This window comes from Nothobranchius furzeri, chromosome 6 (assembly GCF_043380555.1).
Source record: "Nothobranchius furzeri strain GRZ-AD chromosome 6, NfurGRZ-RIMD1, whole genome shotgun sequence".
Lineage (NCBI taxonomy): Eukaryota > Metazoa > Chordata > Actinopteri > Cyprinodontiformes > Nothobranchiidae > Nothobranchius > Nothobranchius furzeri.
In genome coordinates this window covers 41727154-41748782 of record NC_091746.1, presented here as the reverse complement: position 1 = coordinate 41748782, position 21629 = coordinate 41727154, and the positions used below count along the sequence as shown (strand labels likewise).

The following is a 21629-nucleotide window of genomic DNA, read 5'->3' as shown; positions in this document are numbered from 1 at the left end:
TGTGAGCTAGCTCTAATAGCCACCTTTCCCCTGCTCCGTCCATTACAATTAGTTTCCTTTTTGTTTTAGAATCACAACATTTATCTTCCCTGGAAACAACGTTTAGGTGATTAAAATAATTAGCCTCCTCTTGCTCTACACGTAGCAGAAAGCAGAGAGCGAGCTCACTTTGGGATGAACGTTATCAAAGCTGTTTTCTCAGAATCAGCCAGCAGTTGAAGTCAGACTTAAGGCTGTAGCTACTCTGCTGTTACAACAAATGGTGTCTCTTTATTCTGCTGTACTGTTTAATTTTGCAATGACGTTATGCTAGCAGTGAACATTTTGGAGCCAGCGGGGCTTGTTGAGAGCATGAATAAAGGAGTTTCTGGGGTTGAGTGGTGCAGAATCCTGCTGTTCCAGATTTAGATTTAAACGGAGTGGAAAAGGAAGGAGGAAAGAGAGGGATGGAACCAATGAGAGGGGCGGCTTGGACTGGTGATCGACTGAAACGGGATCAATACACACAAATTGTGTTAATCAGAAATGTTCACTTAACAAACTTGTTTTTTATTTTTATTTTTATTATAGGTTTCCTCCTCTCTGGGTTTGTAGGAATGGGAATTTGTTCAGTGCTTAATGTCATCAGCCAACCTTCAGGCTCTTGTGCAGCGAAGTGTGTGATTTTGCCAGTTTTGAGTTCAGAGGGCTGCTGTGTAATCTGTCGGCTTGTGTGTTTGTGTGTGTTGATGTTTCAGCTGAACTCTCCAATGAACTCGGTCAGCAGCACGGAGGACATTAAGCCTCCATTGGGCCTCAATGGAGTGATGAAGGTTCCAGCCCAGCCCTCGGGCACTGTGCTTTCCCTCACTAAACACATCTGCGCCATCTGCGGTGACCGCTCCTCAGGTGAGTGACCTGTAGAAAAGACTGTTGAAATTCTGCCAAAAACGTGAGTCGTTTGGTCTTCATTACATCTCTAAATACTTTTCTTAAAGAGGAGTATGATGCTTGTTCTTTTTGAAACATGATCGGTAGTTTCACGTGCATGAAGAATGTGACCCCTGCATTAGCCAGTGAAAACAAGTAGACGTGAACCTGACAGATCTATGTCACACTGTCACTTAACATTCATGGACTCACCCATCTTGACTCACAACGAAGACTGATGTTGGTTAAGCATCCAGAAAGCAGCAGAGAACGTCTCAGCTTGTAGAAGCTAACCGTTATCATTAGCAACTCCACTTGTGGATATATAACATCAACGTTGCAGAGCAAATGGATGCTGTGGTAGAGTTGCATTGTTGTTAGCCAATCAGAGCCAAAATGTCCAAATATCATGAATATTAATGAGTAGAACTTCAAATTTCAGTGTGTTCTGCCCCCACTCCTCTTGCTAACTTCTAACAGAACGGAGCGTTTCCTCCACAGAGATTTTTGGATACAAAGGACCACTGCAAATGCATGTATTGAAATAACAAATGCAGGCCCCAAGCCCCACAATGTGGGTGAAAAATTGAGGCCAGAAGCGAGCAAATACTCATTGACTCCCATGTTAAAAATGCCAATTTCACAGCAGAAATAAACATGTTTACAGCCTGGTTCCAAAACATGTTTTTGGTTTAAATTATCTAGTTTACACTCTTGACAACTCTGAGGGGGGTGAATTTTTTTCTCACTCTTCTGTTTAAGTGTATTAAAAGCCTAAAATTCTGTATAATTAATGAGCATCCGACCCACATGACCACAGAGCTAGCTCCGTGGAAAGGCCTCAGTAGAGCCTCGGTCTGGCTTGGAAACTGTTCCGGGATTTGGAGTCTCTGTGTTTGTGTATTCCTTTTTTTTTTTTGGATATTATTTGTGCAATTGTTGGACAAATAACTTGCTGTGGCATTAATTGCACTAATAGAGCATCCAAGGAGTCTCCACTTCATTTTTTTCAGTAAGTAAAATTATATTTATGTATTTTAGGTCACTGCCGAGCTGAGCTTAGATTTTAACATGTACTGTTTAACCATGAAATTTAAATGTAATAGGGTAAAACCCAGTGCATTTAACATAATGCTGCACTTTAGAAAATGGGTTGAAATATAACATGTTGGTGGAGCTGGGTTCCGACTATCGGCTTGTGGAGCTCTCGGGAGACCGATGTTTTCCACCCGTTCTCCCCTCCCCGCAGCTCGGCGCATCTCTGTCTGATCGCGGCTTCTGTCTGCTGCGCGGGCTGCCGGCTTGTGGAGCCTTTCCACCCGGTTCTCCCCAGCGGCAGCTCTGCGCATCTCAGATTGCAGCGGCACTTGTCTGCTGTGCGGCTGCCGGCTTGTGGAGCTCTCGGAGACCTCTGTGTTCCACCCGGTTTTACCCAGCGGTCAGCCCGGCGTATCTCTGACTCAGAAGCTCTGGTGTTGTGCACAGTTGTAGCTAGGTTGCTATCTCCGTTAGCTTAGCTCCCACCTCCGCGTTAGCTTTGGGTTAGCTTCAGGTTTGCTTGTAGCTAGTTCGACCGGGTGTCATCAGTTGATCCCAGCCTTACAGCCCCACTTCTCTTTCCTTTTGTGGAATTGTCTGGGCTTGACGGAACCTGTGACACGGTGAAAATGGCAGTGGTGGCCACATCCCATTTATCTTCAAAAACGTGTTATTGGAGTTTATGGAAACCCATTGTCCAATATTTATATCTCGATGGTAGGCCCACTATAAATGAAGCAAAAAAAAAGGATAAGTAATAAAACTTTAAATTACATTGAGATGTTCATAAATGCAAACTAGCTTAGAAATCAACCCTCAAATCTTCTCTTATAGGAGATGTTGGGGTCTTTGTTGTAGTCCCCATGCATGGGCTTTGATCAGTAAATCAAAACAGTAATTTCTACACTAGCTTGTTTTAATGAAGGTCAGTTAAAACATTTGCTAATCCACATTTTTCACTTTGAATTGAGAAAGCCCATTGAGTGCTTATCAAATGAGAAGCAAAAAATCTTCAGGGAAATAACTGGGTTATCACGAGTTATTGAAATTCTTGGAAATGCTTATAATATATTTAAAATGTGGTATTTTCAAAGTTTTGATAAGCTTGAAGTGAAACTGGGTAAAGCACAGAAACCATTTGACAAGGAAGCATTGACATATATACTGGACAAATCATTTCCATAAGCTCCAATAACACGTTTTTGAGGGGAAATGGGAGGTGGCCACCACCGCCATTTTGACCGTGTCACAGGTTCCGTCAAGCCCAGACAATTCCACAAAAGGGAAGAGAGGTGGAGCTGAGGGTGGGGCTGTAAGGCTGGGATCAACTGACGACACCCGGTCGAACTAGCTACAAGCTAACCTGAAGCTAACCCAAGCTAACGCGGAGGTGGGTGCTAAGCTAACGGAGGTAGCAACCTAGCTACAACCGGAGTTAACTGTGCACAACACCAGAGCTTCTGAGTCAGAGATACGCCCGGCTGACCGCTTGGTAAAACCGGGTGGAACACAGAGGTCTCCTGAGAGCTCCACAAGCCGGCAGCCGCACCGCAGACAAGCGCTGCTGCGATCTGAGAAGCGCAGAGCTGCTACTGGGGAGAACCGGGTGGAAAACATCGGTTTCCATCTGAGCGCTCCGCAAGCCGGCAGCCTGCGCAGCAGACAGGAGCCGCGGCGATCAGATGGACCGAGCTGTGGGGAGCGGAGAAACGGGTGGAAAACAGAGGTCTCCCGAGAGCTCCACAAGCCGATAGTCGGAACCCAGCTCCACCAACATGTTATATTTCAACCCATTTTCTAAAGTGCAGCATTGTGTTAAATGCACTTGGTTTTACCCTATTACATTTAAATTTCATTAAACAGTACATGTTAAAATCTAAGCTCAGTTCAGCAGTGACTTAAAATGCATAAATATAATTTTACTTACCGAAAAAAATGAAGTGGAGACTCCTTGGGCGCTCTATTAGTGCAAATGGTAAAATGGTAAATGGCCTGTATTTGATATAGCGCCTTCTAGAGTCCAAGAACCCCCCAAGGTGCTTTACAACACAATCAGTCATTCACCCATTCACACACACATTCACATGCTGGTGGGGATGAGCTACGATGTAGCCACAGCTGCCCTGGGGTGCACTGACAGAGGCGAGGCTGCCGAGCACTGGCGCCACCGGTCCCTCCGACCACCACCAGCAGGCAACGTGGGTTAAGTGTCTTTTCCAAGGACACAACGACAGCGACAGACTGAGTGGGGCTCGAACCTGCAACCTTCCGATTACGGGGCGAGCACTTAACTCCTGTGCCACCGTCGCCCACACAAACTTTTGAGTTTGTGTGGGCGAAAAGTTGATAGACTGAAAATGGCGGAACAGTTTTCAGGCGAGACCGAGGCTCTTCTGGGGCCTTTCCCCGGAGCTAGCTCTGCGGTCATGTGGGTCGGATGCTCATTAATTATACAGAATTTTAGGCTTTTAATACACTTAAACAGAAGAGTGAGAAAAAAATTCACCCCCCTCAGAGTTGTCATGAATGTAAACTAGATCTATTAAACCTAAAACATGTTTTGGTACCAGGCTGTAAACATGTATATTTCTGCTGTGAAATTGGTATTTTAAACATGGGAGTCAATGAGGATTTGCTCGCTTCTGACACCAGCCCCCAGCGGATGAGGGTGGAACTGCAATTTATTTCACTTCCGCATTGGCCTCAATTTCTGTCCCGCATTGTGGGGGCTTGCAAGGAAGTGAAATAAAATGGTTTAAGCATATAAGTACAATGGAAGAAAAAGGTCTGTTACACTATTTTTTCTTTTAAGTCCATATATATTTAAATTTTTCCTAATGCAGATTTGAAATTTTCAATCACTGGTAAAATATCTGTGAACAGTCATATTTTAAGTTATTTTGTGGTACTGACATTGTGGAATGTGTAAATATGCGGAAAATAGGCAAGGCAAGGCAGCATTATTTATAGAGCACATTTCAAACAAAGAGGAAATTCAATGTGCTTTACGATTATCAGGACATGATTTGAAAACAACATAAAAACACAAATTAAAATACACACAGATAGAATTACAGTTTAGAGCTAAAGGAGAAGACTAAGTAACAAGGCAAATTACAGTGGAGATGACGCAGCATAAAGGCTGATGAGTACATCAGGGTTTTTAGTTTGGGTTTAAACAACACTTGGGTTGGGGCACATCTGAGGTCATGGGGAAGCTGACTCCATATGTGAGCAGCATAGTAACTATAAGCATCTCCACCATGTTTTGTTCTGACCCGTGGTTCTATTGGTTGTATATACAGGATTGAGATCTGACATGTTTTTTGATCCCATGCCATTGAGTGATTTATAAACTAGTAGAAGCACTTTGAAATCTATTCTGTAGTTTACTGGTAACCAGTGTAGAGATCTAAGAACAGGAGTGATGGGCTCCGTTCTCTTAGTTCTTGTTAAGACTCTAGCAGCAGCATTCTGAAGAAGCTGCAGTTGCTTCACAGCTTTTTTGGGAAGACCAGTTAGGAGACCATTGCAGTAGTCCAGCCGACTAGAAATAAAAGCATGAATACGTTTCTCTAAGTCTGGTCTGGACATGAGACCTCTGGCTCTTGAAATCAGATTTTGGCTGAGTTGTAAGAACTACTGAGATTATTTAAGATTATGTAGATTGTATACAGTTGGAAACTTTAATTTAAAAATGGAGCAAAAAATATTTTTGCAAGAAAATCATCTTGCATTACAACTGAATTTACAAAAAGCAGCTAAACACCCAGCATCTCGCCCAGTCCTGCTGTAACCACATGAAGCAACTGCCAAAAAAAAAAAAAAAAAAAAACGAGAGAACCAAACATGATCTCTGGTCAGAGAATAACCTCACAGATCTGTTTGGCAGAACTACACACCACAGCTTCATGTGGTGTGAGACCTTCCTGGAACGACAACAGTCGGTGGATTTCCTCCCAAATCCTGGGTGAGTGGCAGAGAAGCCACACTAGACGGCAGCAGTATGAAAGCACTTGAAAGATACTGGAATCATGTGGCACAAGGTCACATGATTAGATGAAACAAACCCTTACATTGGCTCATTTTTGGGAAGAGAGTGCTGTAAGTGAGTGAAAACCAGCAAAACCATTAGTAATGTTACAGCAGGGCTGGTGTCAAGAAAAAAACGGATTCAACCTATCAAGCTTCAAACATTTTACTGCAGCACACAAATAATGGTCAAGTGCTGCTTTCCTTGGGTGAAGATGAAGCAATGTCAGCCCAAATGTTTCATTAGAGTTTAGAAAATAAATGTAGTCAACACGGAGCAAGACCAGGGGTGGGCAATTATTTTTTCCATGGGGCCACATGAGAAATAGAAAATATTGTGGAGGGCCAGGCCAAAAGGCTGAAGTCAGTTATGCATAATATTAATGGTATTTCTTTATAAAAAGCAGTAAATACCATCGTTTTTTTCAAGCTGGTAAGAGTAGACTATATGTTATAAATGAGCAAAAAGGAAAAAGTGAGGTTGGCTTACAAAAATGTGATTTATTCAAATTTCCCAAGGCAATGGTAAACAAAGTGCGCATTTGGTTTTTGTTAAACATTTGTAACTTATATTAGTTAACAGTTTCAGTTACATTCACTCCAAAACACATTCTGAGTTTCAAATATTGTTGGAAAGAGGTTCTTAGCATTCTACAGACACACAGTATTGTCTGTAAAATAAAACCACTGAACTGTGATCTTGAGAAAGAGGTTTAAAAAAAAAGTGTCCCAGTTCACTGCTAGTTGCCTACATTTGTGGCCCAAACACCTTATTTTGTGTTTTTAAGCGATTTTTTTCTTATTCAGTGAGAGAAATCTAGTCTCTGCTGGGCTTTAACGAGTGCATCAAAGTCAGGTTGAATGTCTGTGGTGGATTTGCGAAGCACAGCTGACAAATGATCATCAGTGAGAGAGGATCTTTACCTGGATTTTGTAAACTTCATCATTGAAAATGTTTGTTCACAAATGTAGGTAGAGCCGAAGAGAACCAACATCTTCTGAGCATGTCTCCTCAGGTTTGGGAAGCTCTCCTCCCTAAGAGAAGAGTAGAAATCCAGCAGAGATCCTGAATCTCTTCTTTCAAGTCCCAAACCCTCTTCAGCACTTTCCCCAGGCTGAGCCATCTGACAGCTGTGTGGAGTCCTCCAAAAGAGCCACAAACTGTCTGTGATCCATTGCCCGTGCCCTGATGAAGTTTATTATTTTAGTAACAACATCAGTAACATGGTTGATCTTTAGCACTGACTTGCACAACACATGTTGGTGTATAATTCAATGCAAAAACACCAATTTTTGATCTGCATCGATTTCTGTCACTTTATCTTGCATGCGTTTCAAAAGTCCGACATTTTTCCCTGTAAGATTTGGACAACCGTCTGTTGTGACAGCTGACAGTCTCTCCCATTTCAATCCCAGAGTGTCCATGCACGCATTTACCTCTGTAAAAAGATCACTCCCCGTCGTTGTCCCTTTCATCGACCGCATTGCTGCCAGCTCCTCTGTGAGCTCCGTTATCCCCGGACATCACAGCTCTCGTCTAAGGCCAATGAGAAAAAGTCAAAACTTGCCACTTCACGTTGCAGCTGAAGCTCCAGGTTCCCCACGGTTCCCCTGGACAGCGGGATTTGCTCAAATGCGCCTTTTTTTTCAGGGCATATTAGTGCTGCGGAGTCCACCATGCACTCTTTGACGAACTCTCCCTCTGAAAACGGCTTGCTGTTTTTAGCTGTTTTGTGGTATATCACAAAGCTGGTCCTGGTTGCTGCATCCCTGGATGTGTGAAGCTTAGTAAAACAGCCTTGCTGCTTTTGCAACTTTGCTAGCAAAGCTTTGGATGTCTGCGCCCTCTCAGCATCAGATGAGTTCTTGTATTTTTCCGAGTGTTTCTTGTCGTAATGCCGACTCAAATTGTAGTCCTTAAACACGGCAATCTCCTCCCCGCAAACCAAACACACGGCTTTGCCTCCGACTTCAGTAAAAATAAAATACTTAGCAGTCCAATTTTTGTTGAAAATCTTGTATTTGGCATCTTTCTATCTTTTTTTTTTTTTTTTTTTTTTTTTTTTTTTTTTTTTTTGCATGAGCGGACATTTCTGGGGCTACAATCACCATGTCAACCGCGGGCACTTGTTGCTATACGTATTGCGTCATTGTGCACGTAAAAAACAACTTCAAAATAAAAGCAATGCAGCCTTAGCCCATGCATGAGGTAAAATGAGAAAGTACATTTATTTTGTAATTTCCAATTAACCTTACGCGGGCCGGTCAAAGTCAACCAAAGGGCCGTATGTGGCCCGCGGGCCGTAAAATGCCCAGGTCTGAGCAAGACTGTGTTTATTCTCGGGGTAAATGGGGTAGAAGAAGCAGATGAACACTTTGGCTCTATTTGAACCCCACATAGTTTTTAAAACCATTTAGGGAAGTTTTCCATTTCTTTCTTTTCAAACTAGTAGAAATGAGGTTGTTCATAGTCATTAGAACTACAATTATTTGGTCTATTTTTAACTCCTTCTTCAGAGCAGATGAATGGTGCTGTGTGGAGCTTCACATGACATGATGAAGTGTGATTGATCTATTACAAAAGGCACAGTTAATGGTCAGACAAATCAAAGTTCTGAATAAAAAAAAAGATCTGTTGTTTGACTCTTGGCTCCTAAAAGTGCTTCTTCCCCATGTCTTTAGACTGCTTAAAAACCCACAGACCCATAAATGCACAGCTACAACCACAGCATCCTCTACTTGAGTTGTTGGTGAGTATCGTGTGCCTAAGTGATGTGACCAGAGAGTCTTAAAAGGCCAAAGAGAAAGGATGAAAATAAAGATCTGAGCCCTTTTGGGCCAAAACACTTAAGATTCTTGTGATATTAGACCAATATGTGCTCAGAAACCAGGTCAATCACCTTAGTTTAAAAAACAGTCTAACTTGTGTTTACCTGGTTACACCTACCACCACCACCACACACACACACACACACACACACACACACAAATACAAGTAAACACACACACTTCACCCCTCAAACAAATAAATCCTTTGTTTGTATATTTTTCTTTTCCACCTTAGAATTAGGTGGATATGCAACACATTGGAGGATTTTATTGGCGTTCTGCGTCATCAGTGCTGTTTGCACCCAAAGGGGGGTGGGAAATGAAAATAGTGTTAAAGAGCGAGTCATGCTTCATTTGGCTTTGCTTGGAGGCTTTATTTATCTTCTCTGGTGGTCTGACCAGCGGAGATCGAACAAAGAAACTGTTTGAGCAACACTGGAGACGGCAAATGGGCTGCATCCGTCATAAATAACAGGGAAAAAAAGAGTTTAATGCAATGAACAGACATGAGAACAAGGTCCTGCTACGTTGGGCCCCTTTTTTCTCCCCATCACATTTTTAACTCCGATAACAATCAGTTCACTTTAACAGGCCTCTGATTATAACTGTTGTTTTGTTTAGAGTTAGATGAAGGTGACCAGTAGAAGAAGTTGCTGTGTTTTTGAGACCACAGAACATTTAATGGACAAATATGACTTTCACAAAACATCGTTGTGTCTTCCTCCCTCTCCAGGTAAACACTATGGCGTATACAGCTGCGAGGGCTGCAAAGGTTTCTTCAAAAGGACCGTGCGCAAGGACTTGACCTACACCTGTCGCGACAACAAAGACTGTGTGATCGATAAACGCCAGAGGAACCGCTGTCAGTACTGCCGCTACCAGAAGTGTTTAGCCATGGGCATGAAGAGAGAAGGTACAGCACATACCGTTGAGGATAAAGTCCTACTTACCCAGACCTTCAGACCTCTGTTAGTCTACATATTTAAACCAAATTAAGGCCTCTAGTTGTGGAAATCTGGTGTCTTTATGACCAGAAAACTGTATAAACAGAAAAAGGGAAAAAGTCATTACTGGGCATCTAAACCGATGAAACAAATAGAAGTAGGAATATGACAAATACATAATTAAAACTGTTGATGTATCTCTGCAAAAAGTGAAAGGTTTCTTACCTGCACATTACATTAGAGGCAAATCTGCAACTATGATGTAAAAGGTTCTCTTCCACGGCTTATTTATGGGGTTGTATCGTGTTAAGTTGCAGAGAAAAGGGCTGTGAACTCAGATCACAGACAGTAGTGAAGAAAGGTGCAAACGGTATCATCATTGCAACAATTAAGAGTATTTAAGTAATTAATCTTGTGTGAATGGTGTTTACAAAGCTGAGATAGCTAATAGTTCTCATAAAATTCTGAAATTGCATGCAAGAGAAAACCTTCTCATGGTCGTGCAACATTATTTCGTGCACATCAGTTGGTGTCAGATGCACATAGAATAATTCTTTCGGTAGCCAGAGAAGCCAAATAAATGTAAACTGTGTTCCAGAAAGACTGCAGATGAGTATAGATTCAAAAGACTTTAGGTAAACAAAGTATATAGCTGCCCTCTTTTCACATTTTACACTCTGACTGCCATCTGCAAACTGTTCTGGTGCAGACGAGAACTTTCTTAACAAGACAGTTTTGCACTTACATATGCAAAAGTTGAGTTGATTTCAGATCATACGAAGGAAATGCAGAGCAGTGAAGATTTTCACGTCGTTTTGTGGGATTATTTTTTAAATATGCACATGCATCTGTCCTTTTTTAGAAGGAGTTAGTGATTCAATCACATGATGAGCCCAATTTACAGGCCATCTTCGGCATCTTTAGTGTTCATGCAAATGACCTAAATGCAAAATACAACGTTTCCTGATTTCTCAGCCCTGTTCAGATTTATCAACAACACATGCTGAGAACAACCACTGTAAATGTAATAGAGTACTTTAGGACCACCCACACATACACTGTCTACCGTCATGAAGATAAATGGAAGAACATACTTGCTTGTGCGCCAACATCGTCATAAAGTTACAACATCTTGAGTTGATTTTTAAATCTCTTGAGCTGGCTTGGTTCAACACCAGGATCAGAGAAAGCACACGAGAAGTTCAGCTTTGCTTTTGGTTGAATTAATCGGCTTTGACTTATTCTTCTTTTCAAATAAGTCATACTCAATAAATGCCTTTCTGTTCGTCCTTGTGGGAAAATAAAACGATGATAATAATGCACAGATTGTGTGAATAAAAGCTGGATTTAATGGCTTACAGCTTGACGCATACAAGTGATGCACACTGATGCTCCGTCTTCAGTTCAACTGAATCCCTGCAGATGTAGTGAGCAGGTGTTCCAGGAGAAGCACAAACACCTTCTTGAACGAGACCATGCTTGTTTTTTTGCACAGAGACCACTTGTTGCTATGGTAATTTTTTTTTTTTTTACTTGACGTTGCATCTTCCAAACCAAAGACTGGCTGAAGTACAGTTGTTGATGGCTGTGTTCTCCTTGTTACTAAACAACAACTCAGATTAGACAAGCTGCTAATTCACATGAGAGTAAATCAGTTATGGTTCCTTTAGGAACCAGGAGGAGTTTTGTTATGTGTGTGGAGGAAAAGCAGGCAGTGAGGTGTGAAGTTTGACACTCCGTGTGGGTGTTAGAAATATTTGTGCTCTCAGCAGTGTTGTTAAGCACTCTTTCGCACATTAAACAAATCAATCACTCTGTCCCTCCACAGTGCTTGCAGTTCTTCAACCAGAGTCCATGGACTATGTATGATGTAGAGAGCATATCAATGTAAATTGAAAAAGCAGGCGCACGTGGACTTGGTGTCGACGCTTTGTTAAACAGAGAGAGCACACGAAACATTTTAGAATCGGCGCCGCCAGAGCCCAATTTTTCTTGACCTTTCCGTGGCCTCTTATCCTGTCCCTCTTGTTTTTATTTATGTCATTGTTGGGCTCTTTGCTCCATTCAAGGATATTATCGTTTACTGCCTCTTGCCTCACTCCCTGTGCTGCCTAACCCCCCCGCACCCCGAGGACTGTGGTTAGAGAACAAGGCAGCAGTTGCCCAAAAGGCTAAGCGAATCCACAGAAAAACAGGATTAAATGAATTTATGCTCCCCCAGTTAGGACAGGAGAGAGAAGGGGAGAATAAAGCTAACATAATTTCAGCCCTCCTCACCTCTGTGTGACTCCAACACAAGTATTCTACCCTTGGGCTGACCTCCACCGCCAGACAGCCGTTCCTCCAAAAGTGGGGCCCCTTTCTCCTTCTCTTCTAACAACTTCTGCTTCCCTTTCCCCCTCACAACAAGACCAAGGCCTCTCCAGTTCAGGACATGAAATAGAAACCAGAGCAGGCTTAAGGAGTCATCCTGCACACCCTTTATATGTGTGTTAGAAAACACCAATGTGTGTGCGTTGAGCTGCTAAAATAGATTTTCTAAAAGCCCCTTTTGCCATACAACACTTTTCCCCCCAATAAAACGTTTATTAATCCGAGGCTGGAAGAAGAAAGCCACAAGACACTAAAACGATTTTTCTGCAGTGTCTTAGACTGAAACAAATTACAGCCTTTTGAAAAGGCATAAACACACTCATACACCTCTTTTTTCACTTGAGGGTGGACGTGCGGTTTCTCCAGCTTCAGCTGTGAGTCTCTGTGTCTCCACACCACACAAACCATTTCCTGTCTCCAAGTCAGTCAGATGACACAATCGACAGTCTGTTTTGGGGCTTTTTAAACAACAAGGTCCTCATTGATTTGGGCTGAATCTTCTTTATTAAGATGATGAGACCTCTATCCATGGTGTAAGGAACCACTGAAAGGCCCCACATTGTTTATGTGTCTTTGACTGGTTTGTGTATAAAACGTTGTGGCCGTTTGTCGTTGAGCACAAGATAAGAAAACACATTTCTTTGATATGAAAAGTGGTAGAACGTTTCCTCACTGCTTTGAAGAGCATTGTGTCCGTCAGGTTCCTTTTTATTCTATTCATCATGCTAAAACTGTAACTGACCTTTCTCAGACACACCATGGACTATGCATAACACAGCTAGTTCTTAAACGCCAACTCAAGCAGGTGCATGCTCACCTGAATCCCAGTTCCTACTGCTGCCCATACAAGGCACGGTCCATCCCTTTGACTATTCTCCCTCAGACAGAGCAGAAGGTTAAGGGACACGTACATGTCCATCTATTCGTCCATCCATTTTCTGCTGCTTATCTGGGGTCAGGTCGTGGGGTAAGTAGCAGCAGGGAGGCCCAAACTTCCCTCTCCCCAGCCACTTGAACCAGCTCCTCTGGGGGAATCCCAAGGCGTTCCCTGGCCAGCCGAGACATAGTCTCTCCAGCGTGTCCTAGGTCTTCCTTCAGGTCTACTCCCAGTTGGACATGCCCGGAAAACTTCACGAGGGAGGTATCCAGGAGGCATCCATACTAGATGCTCGAGCCACCTCAACTAGGTCCTCTCGAAGTGGGGGAGCAGCGGCTCTACTCCGAGCCCCTTCCAGAAGACCAACCTTCTCACTCTATCGCTAAAGGAAAGCCCAGCCACCCTGCAGAGAAAACTAATTTCAGCCGCTTGTATCCACAATCTCATTGTTTAGGCCACTACCCAAAGCTCGTGAACATAGGTAAGAGTAGGAGCGTAGATCAGCCAGTAAGTTGAGAGTTTCTCCTTTTGGCTCAGCTCTGTCTTCACCACGACAGACAGGTACAAAGCCCGCATCATTGCAGACGCAGCATCAATCTGCTTGTCGATCACCCAATCCATCATTCCCTCACTCGTGAACAAGACCCAGAGATACTTAAACTCCTCCACTTGAGGCAGGACCTCATCCCTGACCTAGAGAAGGCATTCTACCCTTTTCCGACTCAAGACCATGGTCTCAGATTTACACATGTGTGTCTTTCATAATTCTGCTAGATGTTGATATTTGTGTTCCTTAATTTTCACTTGTCTCGTGGGCTAATGTGGAAGAACCAAACTACAGGTCACCCATGGCTAATGTTTCCCCCTTTTGGTAACCCTTTCAAAATAAAACAATGACAGAAAAGCAGGAACTTCTCAAATTTATGGCTGAAAAGTGCACTAAATTCTGGACAAGACCAGGGCCCTTTTTAAGTACTTGGTACTACCTCCGCATGGTCATGCTAGTGGGATGTTCATTTAAACTCGTAAAGGGCAACGAGTAAATATTCCAAATAGGACCCCTCTTCAAGAGTCTGATTCCATATCAACTGTTGCCAATCTGTTTTTGAAAAGAGATGCAGCATGTTTGTGTTGTGCAAGCTTAACAGCCTACTTGTAATTACTTTGACGATGATCTCACTATGACTAAAATATCAGTCAGAACGATGGGTTCTTTGCAAGGTTCTAAGAACACTGTCACGCTTTATTTTGTTGATAGTTTTGGGGATGCGCGACACATCCTTTATTGTGGTTTACCATCATAATGGCAGGATCCCAGGGTCTTAGATAACACAAGTGGAATCATCATTAATTAATAATCATTAATTAGAAGCTTCAAGTCAAGGGTGTGACACCATCATGCCATTAGCCTCACGTTAGCATGGTCTGATCTCTTTGAGCGTAGCCACATCCTGACACAAGGACCTAGGACGACTGGTCATACATGTAGTCATCATAGATGTTAAAGCAAGAGTATGGGTGGGATGGAGGGAAACACCTCAGGGATGTTTGGTGAGCACTAAAGGCAGAGCGGAATCGCAGTTACCTTCACGTTTGACAAGTTTTTCCATATTTGCTGCAGTTCAGTCATATTTATCATGTGGAGCATCATCCTGCATAAAGGGGTTATAAAGAAAAGGATAAGGGTCAGCTAAACCCAAGTACACCAAAGCTGGCTTTACAATAAAAAAAATCCAGGATTTCCCCCAGCGCGTTATAAGCCTGGTGGCCCACCAGGCTTTGCTTGGCCACCCGCCAGGCTAAGCATCATGTCCCGCCCCCCTTCCCGACCCTACTGTGTCCGCTGACATGAATGGCGCAACGAAACTAGAGCCCTCCATCAGCTGATACTGGTGAGAAACAGCAGCGGAACGTGTGCCACCCCCGCTCTCACGGAGGAGCGCTGCGGGACGAAGCGTGCGAGCCCCCCACCCCCCCAGACGGACGAATCCGCCAGGCTTAACTCATTTTCTGTGGGAAACCCTGCATCCATTATGTGCTTTTATGAAAACTTGGCAGTTCAAATTGTCTGACTACTTTGTTTTTCCTCTGCATCACCAAATAGTTGGAACATTCTTAACATTTAGGGTGTATTGGCAAATCCACAGTAAGGGTAATTAGAGTTGAACGTTATTCACCGTCACAGAGAGCAATAAGTCATGATTGTCAGCAAAAGGTTTGCTTTGAAAGGAGAGAGATTAAGTGAAGTCTGCACACATTTTAGACGTTTTATTTAATGTGTTTAAAAAATAAACAGCAGTAGTGACCGTAATCAGTTTTGTTACATGCAGCCGTTCAGGAGGAGCGCCAGCGAGCCAAGGAAAAAAGTGAGAATGAGGTGGAGTCCACCAGCTGCGCTAACGAGGACATGCCTGTGGAGAAGATCCTGGAGGCTGAGGATGCGGTGGAACCCAAAACCGAGACCTACATCGAGAGCAACCTTGGTGTGCCGTCGAACTCGGTGAGATTGGAATTTTTTTGGACAATTATTTTCACTTTAATTTTTCAACATATCCTAGCTTTGTGGGCATGTACACTCTAAAAAGTCGAACATGTAGCTTTTTATTCAATCTAATAACTTTTATTTAAAATAGAATAAAATATTGATTTGATTGTGAAACTCTTTGTTTTTGCATTTTTAATCATCACTTTTGATTTGTATGGAACTAAAAATCCAATCAAACCAATCAACACGAAATTTTTATTTCACCCAAAATGTATACTTCTCTTCATGGTCAGCAGATTTTTTTTATTTGAGTCAAATGTGGGCAAGGTGCATTGTGGGTAGTCATGTTCTTAGTTATTTTGTTTTATTTGAGGGTGTTTATGCTTGTTTATTTTGAGGGGGTTGTGTTGTTCTTAGTTATTACTTTATTTACTGTAGCAAATGTGGTGTTACTTGTTATGTCAGTTTGGCACCGTAAGTGTGGAGGTCGATCAGAGGAATGTTCAGCATAAAATAGTTGTTCACACTAAAACCTCTAGAATCAGCGACTTGGGTTCCACTCTCACTTGCTGTTTGCGAGTGTATGATGCATGAGTTAACTGGCATTGTTCAATGTTGCTTCTATAAAAATATAGTTTGATTAATTATCTGGTCTCAACGCGACCATATTATTGGGTTCCTGCAGGGGCTTAAAAATTCATACAAGCATTGAATTTAGGAATCTGGAAATAATACCTTAACAAGTCTTTAAAAAGTCTTGAATTTTGACATCTGGGTCTTAAAATTTGTTCTGTATGTAAATTCTCCGAACTGTATTTGTCCTTTAAAGTTTAATTTGTCAACCACGATAATTTTTATTAAATAACATAGCATAAATAAAGATGGGCAGAACCAATAATTGAGAACGCAGCGCAGCCTCGGATCAAAATACTGTGAACACGTGTCGTGTTCAGCTCCCGCGCTACAGCTGTGATACAAAACGGTAAACATAACAGACTGCACAGACCTTCAGCAGAGGAGAGCGCAGAAAATCTCAGCAGACCATGAGAAAGGTGACTGATGCCTAGGGCTGAGTGCTCAAACTCTGGACCTTTTTGGGACTGAATGAAAACATTCGGTAGGTACTGATGTCAGAAAAAAAGTATAAAAATGTCCAAATGTGCCACCGCGGGTCACATGACTGACCCCATTCACGTTATTAGTGGAGGAGACGCGTTTTCTTTCAAGAGTATAGTCCAGTTCGCAGATGAAAATGCTAAAAAACTCAAACATTTGGATGCATTTAGCAAAAGTAAGCAGCAGCTGAATGCAACACCAGCAAGAAGATTTATGCTGCGGAAACCAGGAATAGCAGCAATTTAACGATTATGCAGGCATCATCTCGAGAGCTGAAACATGGAAAGTCTTTGACTGCAAAAAAATAAACCAGAGTCCATCACCTTCCAAAACACTGGAGGAGTCTGAGGATGGAGGCTGATAAAAGCAGAAATAGGACATAAAACCTACTTAGCTGATGTTTATCAGCATTATAAAGGCAGTTCAGCAGGAGTTTTATTACTGCGATTACTGACATGAAGTCAAGCACTAATGAAGGCTATTTTTAAACATATATTTCAATTTTGGGCCTTTATTGTTTTCACTGTATCTTTGCTCTGTTTTTGCTTAGAAAATATATTGAAATAAAGTATAATAAAAATCTATACAATAAGAACAAAGCCTTTAAGTAGTTTGTTATCCTCTATAGATTTCAACAAAAGTATCATTAAGGTAACGCCATCAAAAACCAAGCATCGGTAAAGTTGTAGTATCAAGAAATTTCTACAGGTACCCAGCCCTACTGACACTGTTATATTTTAAACATGTGTTTTATGTTACCTAGCTCAAACTGCTTTGCTCCTGTTCTCTACCAAGTGTTTTGGCCAAATATAATAAAACAGAAAGATAAATAAATCAACACAAGTTAAATAATGCATTTATTTATTTAATTTTGGCCAGAAGGGCTGTGAAATTATTAATGTTTTATATAAGTGGTCTTGAAAAGGTCTTGAAAAGTCTTGAATTTAACTTGATGAAGCCTATAGGAACCATTGTATTAAGTCATGTTAAATTGGTTGAATGTAAATGCATTAGGTTGGTTCCATTTCAAAATATTAGCTTGGTTCATATACTAAATACAGTATGTGAAGATTTGGATCAAGTCAGAGAATTAAAGTTTGGTCTAGTAAAGTAAGTAAAGTCTGGTTTACATCAATATAAAAAATCAGGTCTTAGTAAGTGAATAAATTTAGTTTCCGTGAAGTCAAATATTTTAGATATGAAAATTTGTCATGGTCTGTGTCTGCTTCTTTCCCCGTGTGTCTCCTGAGGTTCTCCATCCCTCTTTGGATTCTCCTTTTGTGTCTTCTAGCGCCCTCATGTGTCATGTCTGCGTCTCCCTCATGTGTCTCCATTTTTTGCAGCTCTCTAGATATCTCTCTCAGGTCCTGTGTTCCTTTAGTCTTTCAGCTGTTCATTCTATTAGTCTCTTTAGTGTGTTTTTTTCCCACCGGTCTTTGTAGTTCCTTCCCTTTAGAATTTTAGTTATATGGTTTCTGTTTTTAGGTTTACTCATAGGTCATGTTAGTTTCTTCCCTGATTAGTCATTGCTTTCACCTGGTCCTCCCCCCTCACTCCACACACCTGCAGCTCATCTGCCTCCCATTATGCCCCAGTGTATTTAAGCCCTGTCTTGTCTCTGTGTCTTGTCGGTACATTGTTGTTTTGTCAGCATTGTTTTGGTGCTCTGTGTGAGCTTCCTGTCCCGTCCCCAGGTTGTGCTCTAAGTAAGCTTGTTCTCATTTTTCTGGATTTTTGGATTTTGGCTCCCTGCCTTTTGGATTTATTTTTGTTTCATCCTACAATAAAAGGATTTTACTTTATATCAACTCCTGCCTCGTGTCATCCTGGGTTACTGCATTTTGGGTCCAAACAATCCTCTCAGCGTGACAAAATTGGATGTGAATTTTTTTATTTAAGTGAGGTTATTCTTTTTACAGTGCAATGTGTTTTGTTTAGATTTATTCAGGACAGGAATAGACCATATTTGTTCTGTTTACACCAACAGCCTATAAAAGGGTCAGTCTTAATACTTCTGCTTATGTATTACACTTAAATACCCGTATTTGATAAGAGACACACATTATCTTATCAATAAAACACATTTTAGGTTTTAGTAAAATATTGCAACTTTGCTTTGGTGTAAAAACAACTTTTATGGCCACAATAAAAAATCTTGAAGTGCAACAAAACAAAGTATTTGTTCCACCTTTAATTTAAGTTAAAGCTAGTAATGTGTAGTTAGATTGAAGAAAATATCTGTTTCTTCAGAAAATACTATAAATGCTTTTCCCATAGGGCTTTTTCACTGTTTTGTTATGCATATTTTATTTTTATTCCATTTCCAGGCAGTTGTCATCTACACTTTTATTCAATTATATTCATAAATATTAAACTTAGATTGGATGTTTGATTTGACTACTTGATTTCTATGCTACACATGTGGAATTTTCTTGTACTTGGGTAAAAAAGTTTGTTTTTTATACCAAGTTTGAATCAAGCACCCATCTGTCTGCTGGGTGAGGCTGGTAATCAGTTATAAGTCCAACACGTCTTCTCTTATTTGTGATTTTCTCTTCGTTTTGCTCTGAGACATCAGTTCAGCTGTTCACCTCCCTAACTCAGCAGTGAGTTTCTGTCTTTGCTGCGAGCATCAGCTGGGGTGTCTTTGACACAGAGGAGACTAAAGAGTGATGAATAATGCAACAGACAGACTGTTCCTGAAAGCATTCCACAAAGCCGCAGCTTTTTTTCTGGAATTCTGTTGCAACACGCGAAGCAGAGGAGCAGTGCAGCAGACTACCAAAGGGCTGAACAAGGGAGTGAGGGAGGGAGCTTCTGGGATTTATCTGCTTCAGCAGGGAGGGAAATGTCTTGTGAAGTAAAGGTAGAAATGTAAGGGCAGTTATGAGAGTAAATGTGAGCTATTTTGGATGGAAGATGGAGATGTAGGAACTGAGTGTTGACATTGGGGAAAAGAGATGAGTGTGAGAGCGTGAAGGGAGTGGCTGGCAGCTACAAAACGCTAATGTGTGGAGTGTTTTGGGGCTCATCGGGTTGGTCCCTTGGTGTTTGGGACTTGACACCAAAAGGTTAAAAAAAATAACGTTGACAAACTGGTCAAGGCTGGGAATGGGAATCTTCTGGGATTATCTGATGCTGAAAAGAAAAGCACAGCATGATTCCTGTAACCTTCAAAGAACATAAACTTCCAGTTTAACTTTCATGTCTCATACTGTAGCTTTTTTATATCAGTTTGTAGAAGATTTTATCCATTTAGATTTATGTATATTTTAGGTTTTGTCCTCTGAAAGTTTTGAGGCAGCATTTTACAGGGTTGTTAACAAACCTCAATTTGCGGGAAAGTTTCCAAAATATCTAAAAATAGATTCGGGAGGGGTCTTTCCTCAGTTGAGTTGCTGGAAGTCACCAGCAGTCACAGCCCAACTTCCAATTCAACATAGCTTAGTAGAATTAAAGGTGCAATATGTAAGACTGTCGTCAAATTTGGGGACTGCAAACCATTTTTCTAAAAAAAAAAAGTTGCTGTTTCTTGGCTGTTGCCAGTTACGGATCAGCGCCAGAACATTCTTGATGACAAACGAAGATGAGTCATACTTGGTAATTTGATAAGTAGAAGAAGAAGAAAATATCATTTCTATAGCGCCTCTCAAGATAAAAATCACGAGGCGCTTCACAAAAACAAAAAATTGAAAATGTAAAAATATAAAAAAGCATTTAGAAAATGTTTAAAAATATATTTAAAATGAGCAAAAATAATCAATTGTGATTTTAAAGAAAAAATGTTAAGAAAGAGAGAGTGAATAGGAAAGAGGGAAATCAGTGGATCCTGAGGAAGGTGGAATAGGTGGGGGGAGCAGAATAAAGAGAGAGAGGTGAAGAAGGTCATACAAAAGCCATCTTGAACAAGTGAGTCTTCAGCTGCTTTTTAAAGGAGACCACTGAGTCCACTGATCTCAGGCTCAGGGGGAGAGAGTTCCAGAGTCTGGGGGCCACAGCAGCAAATGATCTGTCACCTTTGGTCTTCTGACTGGTGCGCTGCACAACCAGCAGGCTTTGGTCACTGGACCTCAGGGACCTGCTGGGGATGTAGGGACTAAGAAGATCACCAATGTAGGATGGTGCTTGTCCATGTAAGGCCCTATAGACCAGAACTAGGATCTTGAAATGAACCCAGAAGTTGACTGGCAGCCAGTGAAGCTGGAGGAGAAGCGGGGTGATGTGGGTGTGTTTGGAAGTAGGTAAATATAGTGTCATATCTGGTGTTAGCACTCATGTGTTTTACAGTAGAGATCACTTACTCTGGTAATATGATTCCAGCATTAGGATAAGTGCAGTTGTACCTACACTGTCTTGTATAGTTGCTGTTTCTCTAATTATTACCACTTTATATTATTATTTTATCATGATTATATTATTACTTCAGATATTTGCTTATCTCCTATTTTTATCTTTCTTTTTTGCACCAAGTACCAAAGCAATTTTATAATGTTGTGATTCGCACATAAGACAATAAAACCCTTCTGATTCGGATTCTGGTTAAAAAAGAGGATTGCTGTCATATCTGTTGCTATCATGGGATCAATGACTTGATTTCTTTTTCTCTAATTTGAGGAAGCTGACCCGTTCTCTGAAAGCGCTTGTGATTCTGGCAGCATTCATGCCGATCTTACCAGAGTACTTCCCTTCTTCCTGAATGCCATCCCCATATGACTCTTCCCCCACCCCCACCCCCCCTGCTGGTGTCCATTGAGAGGCGCTGCCCCGTGCAACAATTAATCACAAGGCCCAGGTCGTGAGCGTACACCGTGAATAGGCCACTGCCGCTGTCTAATGGCCGAGGTCTGTCCGAGCTGAATAAAAGTGTGTTTATCTCATGGTGACCTAGAACAGGAGTTAAACAGGCGTTAGTAATATGCCTTTAGTCACAGAGAAGAGGTCTCCTCAGGAAGGAGGGAAAAGGAGAGGATTTCTTTGGTTTCTGCTCGTATTAGAAGGTTAATGTTTATTTTTAACTCGGCACACA

The 21629-nt window shown here is 41.6% G+C and overlaps 1 protein-coding gene across 5 annotated transcripts in view; it reads left to right on the top strand.

Annotated features, from left to right (window-relative positions):
* Nucleotides 1-21629, top strand: part of rxraa (retinoid X receptor, alpha a) — a 164261-nt gene that overhangs the window by 122497 nt on the left and 20135 nt on the right. For 3 of the 5 annotated variants that reach the window (XM_015976012.3, XM_070552226.1, XM_070552228.1), the window contains exons 4-6: nt 738-888; nt 9542-9721; nt 15318-15502. In XM_015976012.3, coding sequence (XP_015831498.3) covers nt 738-888; nt 9542-9721; nt 15318-15502 — 516 coding nt within the window. The remainder of the gene's footprint in view (nt 1-737; nt 889-9541; nt 9722-15317; nt 15503-21629) is intronic. The other 2 variants (XM_070552227.1, XM_070552225.1) reach the window with 1 other exon arrangement.